Below are 8,977 nucleotides of genomic sequence, written 5' to 3'. Positions count from 1 at the left end.
GGTCTGGACTACAGGCAGGCCAGTCTAGTACCCGCACTCTCTTACTATGAAGCCACGCTAATGTAACACGTGGCTTGGCATTGTCTTGCTGAAATAAGCAGGGGCGTCCATGATAACGTTGCTTGGATGGCAACATATGTTGCTCCAAAACCTGTATGTACCTTTCAGCATTAATGGTGCCTTCACAGATGTGTAAGTTACCCATGTCTTGGGCACTAATACACCCCCATACCATCACACATGCTGGCTTTTACACTTTGCACCTATAACAATCCGGATGGTTCTTTTCCTCTTTGGTCCGGAGGACACGACGTCCACATTTTCCAAAAACAATTTGAAATGTGGACTCGTCAGACCACAGAACACTTTTCCACTTTGCATCAGTCCATCTTAGATGAGCTCGGGCGGCGTTTCTGGGTGTTGTTGATAAATGGCTTTCGCTTTGCTTAGTAGAGTTTTAACTTGCACTTACAGATGTAGCGACCAACTGTAGTTACTGACTGTGGTTTTTTGAAGTGTTCCTGAGCCCATGTGGTGATATCCTTTACACACTGATGTCGCCTTTTTGATGCAGATACGCCTGAGGGATTGAAGATCACGGGCATTTAATGTTGGTTTTCAGCCTTGCAGTGATTTCTCCAGATTGTCTGAACCTTTTGATGATATTACGGAGCGTAGATGGTGAAATCCCTAAATTCCTTGCAATAGCTGGTTGAGAAATGTTGTTCTTAAACAATTTGCTCAGGCATTTGTTGACAAAGTGGTGACCCTCGCCCCGTCCTTGTTTGTGAATGACTGAGCATTTCATGGAAGCTGCTTTTATACCCAATCATGGCACCCACCTGTTCCCAATTAGCCTGTTCACCTGTGGGATGTTCCAAATAAGTGACTGATGAGCATTCCTCAACTTTCTCAGTCTTTTTTGCCACTTGTGCCAGCTTTTTTGAAACATGTTGCAGGCATCCAATTCCAAATTAGCTAATATTTGCCCCAAAAAATAACGTTTTCCAGTTTGAACGTTAAATATCGTGTCTTTGCAGTCTATTCAATTAAATATAGGTTGAAAATTATTTGCAAATCATTGTATTCTGTTTTCAAATTCACTGGTTTTGGGTATTGTAAAAAAATGTTGCCTCGTTTTACCAAAATATGATGTATTTGAACACTTTAGGGGGGGGAAAGCTACGTTTTGCCAACCAGTGGAGGGAAATACATGGCATAGTAATACAGTAAATTAACAATGTAGCTCTTTGCTTTCCTCAAAACAGCTGCAAAGCACATAAAAAGGTGAAATACTTAAGAATTTAGACAAGGTTTTTGTCACGATCCATGGTCCGGATCATGTTTTTGTTATGTTCTGTTAGTTTTGGACCCTTTTAGTTCCTGTTTGACACCTGAGTTTGTTTTAGTTACCATGGCTACTTATGATTTTCACCTGCCTCTGGTGTTCAGGACGCGCACCTGCTGCTCATCAGAGGACTATTTAAGCCTGCCTTTGCCAGTCAGTCATCCTGGCGTCATTATTGGTTTCATGCCACAGTTTCGTGTTTGTTCTATGCCATAGTTAATGCTATTGGTTTCATGCCACAGTTTCGTGTTTGTTCTATGCCACAGTTAATGCTATTGGTTTCATGCCACAGTTTCGTGTTTGTTCTATGCCATAGTTAATGCTATTGGTTTCATGCCACAGTTTCGTGTTTGTTCTATGCCATAGTTAATGTTATTGGTTTCATGCCACAGTTTCGTGTTTGTTCTATGCTATAGTTAATGCTATTGGTTTCATGCCACAGTTTCGTGTTTGTTCTATGCCATAGTTAATGCTATTGGTTTCATGCCACAGTTTTGTGTTTGTTCTATGCCATAGTTAATGCTATTGGTTTCATGCCAGTTTCGTGTTTGTTCTATGCCATAGTTAATGCTATTGGTTTCATGCCACAGTTTCGTGTTTGTTCTATGCCATAGTTAATGCTATTGGTTTCATGCCACAGTTTCCTGTTTGTTCTATGCCATAGTTAATGCTATTGGTTTCATGCCACAGTTTCGTGTTGGTTCTATGCCATAGTTAATGCTATTGGTTTCATGCCACAGTTTCGTGTTTGTTCTATGCCATAGTTAATGCTATTGGTTTCATGCCACAGTTTCCTGTTTGTTCTATGCCATAGTTAATGCTATTGGTTTCATGCCACAGTTTCATGTGTGTTCTATGCTATGGTTAATGCTATTGGTTTCATGCCAGTTTCGTGTTTGTTCTATGCTATAGTTAATGCTATTGGTTTCATGACAGTTTCGTGTTTGTTCTATGCTATAGTTAATGCTATTGGTTTCATGACAGTTTTGTGTTTGTTCTATGCCATAGTTAATGCTATTGGTTTCATGCTACAGTTTCATGTTTGTTCTATGCCATAGTTAATGCTATTGGGTTCATGCCAGTTTTGTGTTTGTTCTATGCCATAGCTAATGGTAGTTGTTTCATGCCACAGTTTCGTGTTTGTTCTATGCCATAGTTAATGCTAGTTGTTTCATGCCACAGTTTCGTGTTTGTTCTATGCCATAGTTAATGGTGGTTGTTTCATGCCACAGTTTCGTGTTTGTTCTATGCCATAGTTAATGCTAGTTGTTTCATGCCACAGTTTTGTGTTTGTTTCATGCCATAGTTAATGCTAGTTGTTTCATGCCACAGTTTCGTGTTTGTTCTATGTCATAGTTAATGCTAGTTGTTTCATGCCACGGTTTCGTGTTTGTTTCATGCCACAGTTTCGTGAGGTTCATGCCTATAGTTTCATGTCCTAAGTTTTTGGACCCTTTTAGTTCCTGTTTGACACCTGAGTTTGTTTTAGTTACCATGGCTACTTATGTTTTTCACCTGCCTCTGGTGTTCAGGACGCGCACATGCTTCTAATCAGAGGACTATTTAAGCCTGCCTTTGCCAGTCAGTCATCCTGGCGTCATTATTGGTTTCATGCCACAGTTTCGTGTTTGTTCTATGCCATAGTTAATGTTATTGGTTTCATGCCACAGTTTCGTGTTTGTTCTATGCCATAGTTAATGCTATTGGGTTCATGCCACAGTTTCGTGTTTGTTCTATGCCATAGGTAATGCTATTGGTTTCATGCCACAGTTTCGTGTTTGTTGTATGCCATAGTTAATGCTATTGGTTTCATCCCACAGTTTCGTGTTTGTTCTATGCCATAGTTAATGCTATTGGTTTCATGCCACAGTTTCGTGTTTGTTCTATGCCATAGTTAATGCTATTGGTTTCATGCCACAGTTTCGTGTTTGTTCTATGCCATAGTTAATGCTATTGGTTTCATGCCACAGTTTTGTGTTTGTTCTATGCCATAGTTAATGCTATTGGTTTCATGCCACAGTTTCGTGTTTGTTCCTTGCCATAGTTAATGCTATTGGTTTCATGCCAGTTTCGTGTTTGTTCTATGCCATTGTTAATGCTATTGGTTTCATGCCAGTTTCGTGTTTGTTCTATGCCATAGTTAATGCTATTGGTTTCATGCCAGTTTCGTGTTTGTTCTATGCCATAGTTAATGCTATTGGTTTCATGCCACAGTTTCGTGTTTGTTCTATGCCATAGTCTATGCCATAGTTAATGCTATTGGGTTCATGCCACAGTTTCGTGTTTGTTCTATGCCATAGTTAATGCTATTGGTTTCATGCCACAGTTTCGTGTTTGTTGTATGCCATAGTTAATGCTATTGGTTTCATGCCACAGTTTCGTGTTTGTTCTATGTCATAGTTAATGCTATTGGTTTCATGCCACAGTTTCATGTTTGTTCTATGCCATAGTTAATGCTATTGGTTTCATGCTACAGTTTCATGTTTGTTCTATGCCATAGTTAATGCTATTGGGTTCATGCCCGTTTCGTGTTTGTTCTATGCCATAGTTAATGCTATTGGTTTCATGCCACAGTTTCGTGTTTGTTCTATGCCATAGTTAATGCTATTGGTTTCATGCCACAGTTTCGTGTTTGTTGTATGCCATAGTTAATGCTATTGGTTTCATGCCACAGTTTCGTGTTTGTTCTATGCCATAGTTAATGCTATTGGTTTCATGCCACAGTTTCATGTTTGTTCTATGCCATAGTTAATGCTATTGGTTTCATGCTACAGTTTCATGTTTGTTCTATGCCATAGTTAATGCTATTGGGTTCATGCCCGTTTCGTGTTTGTTCTATGCCATAGTTAATGCTATTGGTTTCATGCCACAGTTTCGTGTTTGTTCTATGTCATAGTTAATGCTATTGGTTTCATGCCACAGTTTCGTGTTTCTTCTATGCCACAGTTAATGCTATTGGTTTCATGCCACAGTTTCGTGTTTCTTCTATGCCATAGTTAATGCTATTGGTTTCATGCCACAGTTTCATGTTTCTTCTATGCCATAGTTAATGCTATTGGTTTCATGCCAGTTTCGTGTTTGTTCTATGCCATAGTTAATGCTAGTTGTTTCATGCCACAGTTTCGTGCCTGTTTGCCATAGTTAATGCTAGTTGCTTCATACCACAGTTTCGTGTTTGTTCTTTGCCATTAATGCTATTGGGTTCATGCCCCAGTTTCGTGTTTGTTCTATGCCATAGTTAATGCTAGTCGTTTCATGCCACAGTTTCGTGTTAGTGTCATGAGGTTCATGCCTATTGTTTCATATGTCCCAAGTTTTTGCCTTAGCTTCCGCGTGCGATAGGCACGCTTGCCTTCGGGTTGTTTTCTGTTTTGTATCTCGTTGATTGTTTCTTAAAATTAAATCATGTTTCTACCTTCAAGTCCTGTCCGGAGTCGTCCGTTTGCCTTGCTGGGAGAACGACCCCGCAGTAAGCGAAAACCACGTCGTGACAGTTTTCAAAGATGAGATTGGGGAGGCAAAAAAAAATAAAATGTGAGTGTTAAAATAAGACTCGTGAATGCACGTGTTGTGTTTTGTGGTTTCACTGTGTCCATATTGGAGGAAGACACTGGTTGCCATGGCAGCACAGAGAATGTTTCCTTTTCTGATCTCGCCCCACTTTGGGCTGCTTGTCACTTTACAAATACTTACAAATCTTTTTTTTTAACGTTTAAAATCTTTTAGGTAACACTTTTATGTTTGGTTACAAATATTTTTTTGTTAAAAATTTTTTATTTTGTTACAAATCCTTTTTTGGTTATCTTTTTTTTTTTAAATGTATGGTTCCAAATCTTTTGTTAGTTTATTTGAGATTTTTTAGAATGTTCCCTGTTGGGGGCGGAAATAGTCAGTCGTCACACCCATATATGGTCATATTGGTTTCATGCCAGTTTCGTGTTTGTTCTATGCCATAGTTAATGCTAGTTGTTTCATGCCACAGTTTCGTGTTTGTTCTATGCCATAGTTAATGCTAGTTGTTTCATGCCACAGTTTTGTGTTTGTTCTATGCCATAGTTAATGCTATTGTTTCATGCCACAGTTTCGTGTTTGTTCTATGCCATAGTTAATGCTATTGGTTTCATGCCACAGTTTCGTGTTTGTTCTATGCCATAGTTAATGCTAGTTGCTTCATGCCACAGTTTCGTGTTTGTTATATGCCATAGTTAATGCTATTGGTTTCATGCCACAGTTTCGTGTTTGTTCTATGCCATAGTTAATGCTAGTTGTTTCATGCCACAGTTTCGTGTTTGTTCTATGCCATAGTTAATGCTATTGTTTCATGCCACAGTTTCGTGTTTGTTCTATGCCATAGTTAATGCTAGTTGTTTCATGCCACAGTTTCGTGTTTGTTCTATGCCATAGTTAATGCTATTGGTTTCATGCCACAGTTTCGTGTTTGTTCTATGCCATAGTTAATGCTAGTTGTTTCATGCCACAGTTTCGTGTTTGTTCTATGCCATAGTTAATGCTATTGTTTCATGCCACAGTTTCGTGTTTGTTCTATGCCATAGTTAATGCTATTGGTTTCATGCCACAGTTTCGTGTTTGTTCTATGCCATAGTTAATGCTAGTTGTTTCATGCCACAGTTTCGTGTTTGTTCTATGCCATAGTTAATGCTATTGTTTCATGCCACAGTTTCGTGTTTGTTCTATGCCATAGTTAATGCTATTGGTTTCATGCCACAGTTTCGTGTTTGTTCTATGCCATAGTTAATGCTAGTTGTTTCATGCCACAGTTTCGTGTTTGTTCTATGCCATAGTTAATGCTAGTTGTTTCATGCCACAGTTTCGTGTTTGTTTAATGCCATACTTAATGCTATTGGTTTCATGCCACAGTTTCGTGTTTGTTCTATGCCATAGTTAATGCTATTGGTTTCATGCCACAGTTTCGTGTTTGTTCTAGATTGGGGGCGGAAATAGTCAGTCGTCACGCCCATATATGGTCAGGGCCATCATTTGAGACTCACCAATAAAAATACATATTTCAAAAGAGTCCACGCCCACAAGATGTAATCAAAGTGGTAACCTGCAAACACAACTGCAATTAAAACTGTTTTTGTAGGCAAATATTTGTATTAAAAAAGACAACTTGTCATCAAGAAGATTATTTTCCTGCCAGATTTGTCCTTGCTGTCCTCCATCTTTTCTATCTGTGCTTTGCAGTCTTCACCGTCTAGAATGTGACAGGAAGTGTCGGGGGGGACTTCCTGTGTCCTTATCGCCGCACAGGAAGGAGGCGTCACTGATGATGAAGGCCTTGGAGACTCGCTGGTGGCGCCCTCTGGAAGTGGTACACAAAATGATGGCCGATGAAAAGTGAATAAATGTCTTCCAGTCCGTCCACAGCGCCATCTAGTGGTGAAAAAGTCATTATTTGTCTTCCCATTCAGCTACTTTTCCAACAAAGCTTCATCCTGCAGAGGAAGTTTGTGGGCGTGGCCTCGCTCTCTCGCTCTCTCTCTCTCTTGGGTGCTTTAAAGGCAGCGGGTGGGCGTGCGAGCCCCCAGTCAGCAGTCATGATGGCCGTGAGGGTTCTGGTGCTGGTTCTGGCACTGCTGGTGAGCGCTCGCAGCGACGTGAGGGCCAGAGACCCTGAGGTGGAGCAGCAGGAGGAGGACTGGGCGGGAGCGGCGGGCGTGGTCAGTGCCACAGAGACCCCCCTGCTGGGAGAGGGCGGCAACTACCCGGCCCGAAGCGGGTGAGTCTCCACTCTCTTGATTGGCGCTGGATCGGTGGCGTCCAATCACGTTCTTCGCCTTTTCTCTCCTTCTCTACTTTCAAAACGGCGAGCTGTCAAAGCTTCTGGCGCCCCCTGCAGTACACGTGTGAAACTAACTAAGGACCTGACATGTACCCACATTCCAAACCTGCCAGCAGTGTTTAGACTGCCAGCATGCCTACGACGCCCACGCCCACGCACACACACACACACACGCACACACACACACACACACACACACACACACCGCCGCGCTCTCCAGGTATTAGACATAGCCCGCATGAAGGCTTCACGAGTCTCAACATTCAGGCGGTCCAATGGCGCACTTGTGTACTTAAACACTTTTGAGTGCATTTCGTGTAAGCGCACAAGGGTAAGACACTGATGCACTCAAAAGTGAGTAAGTGCACAAGTGTAAGACATTTATGCTCTCTAAAGTGTAATTGTGCACAAGTGTAAGACTCTTACGCACTCAAAAGTGTGTAAGTATCTAAAAGTGTTTGAATGCACAAGTTTAAGACACTTACGTACTAAAAAGTGTGTAAGTGCACAAGTGTAAGACGCCTGTGTAAGACACTTGTGCAGTCAAAAGTGTGTAAGTGTTTAAAAGTGTTTCAATGCACAAGTGTAAAACACGAATGCACTCAAAAGTGTGTAAATGCACTAGTGTAAGACACTTATGTACTCAAAAGTGTGTAAATGCACTAGTGTAAGACACTTATGTACTCAAAAGTGTGTAAATGCAATAGTGTAAGACACTTATGTACTCAAAAGTGTGTAAATGCACAAATGTAAGACACTTATGCACTCAAAAGTGTGTAAATGCACTAGTGTAAGACACTTATGTACTCAAAAGTGTGTAAATGCACAAATGTAAGACACTTATGCACTCAAAAGTGTCTAAGACACGTATGCACTCAAAAGTGTCTAAGACACGTATGCACTCAAAAGTGTAATAGTGCACAAGTGTAAGACACTTATGCTCTCAAAAGTGTAATAGTGGACACGTGTAAGACACTTATGCACTCATAAGTGTCTAAGACACTTATGTAATTAAAAGCGTGGAAGTGCACAAGTGTAAGACACTTGTGTAAGACACTTGTGCACTCAAAAGTGTGTAAGTGTACAAGTGTAAGAAACTTGTACACTCAAAAGTGTAATAGTGCACAAGTGTAAGACACTTATGCTCTCAAAAGTGTAATAGTGGACACATGTAAGACACTTATGCACTCATAAGTGTCTAAGACACTTATGTAATTAAAAGCGTGGAAGTGCACAAGTGTAAGACACTTGTGTAAGACACTTGTGCACTCAAAAGTGTGTAAGTGTACAAGTGTAAGAAACTTGTACACTCAAAAGTGTAATAGTGCACAAGTGTAAGACACTTATGCTCTCAAAAGTGTAATAGTGGACACGTGTAAGACACTTATGCACTCATAAGTGTCTAAGACACTTATGTAATTAAAAGCGTGGAAGTGCACAAGTGTAAGACACTTGTGTAAGACACTTGTGCACTCAAAAGTGTGTAAGTGTACAAGTGTAAGAAACTTGTGCACTCAAAAGTGTAATAGTGCACAAGTGTAAGACCACACATATATAAACATATATACATATATATGTGTGTATATATACCTATATGTATATATACACATATGTATATATATATATATATATATATATATATATATATATATATACACATGTGTAGACATATATACAAACCCCGTTTCCATATGAGTTGGGAAATTGTGTTAGATGTAAATATAAACGGAATACAATGATTTGCAAATCCTTTTCAACCCATATTCAATTGAATATGCTACAAAGACAACATATTTGATGTTCAAACTCATAAACTTTATTTTTTT

At 40.0% G+C, this 8,977-nt stretch overlaps 1 protein-coding gene across 1 annotated transcript in view; it reads left to right on the top strand.

Moving 5' to 3' along the window:
* The first annotated feature begins 6,906 nt into the window (after window positions 1–6,906).
* The window catches only part of LOC133621158 (uncharacterized), a 38,308-nt gene continuing 36,237 nt past the window's right edge, over window positions 6,907–8,977 (top strand). The window contains exon 1 of the mRNA XM_061983117.1: window positions 6,907–7,088. Within this exon, the coding sequence (XP_061839101.1) occupies window positions 6,907–7,088 (182 nt within the window). The remainder of the gene's footprint in view (window positions 7,089–8,977) is intronic.

Source organism: Nerophis lumbriciformis, linkage group LG02 (assembly GCF_033978685.3).
Source record: "Nerophis lumbriciformis linkage group LG02, RoL_Nlum_v2.1, whole genome shotgun sequence".
In the NCBI taxonomy this organism is placed as follows: Eukaryota; Metazoa; Chordata; class Actinopteri; order Syngnathiformes; family Syngnathidae; genus Nerophis; species Nerophis lumbriciformis.
The sequence above is the reverse complement of the archived record's forward strand: the minus strand, read 5'-3'. Positions and strand labels throughout refer to the sequence as shown.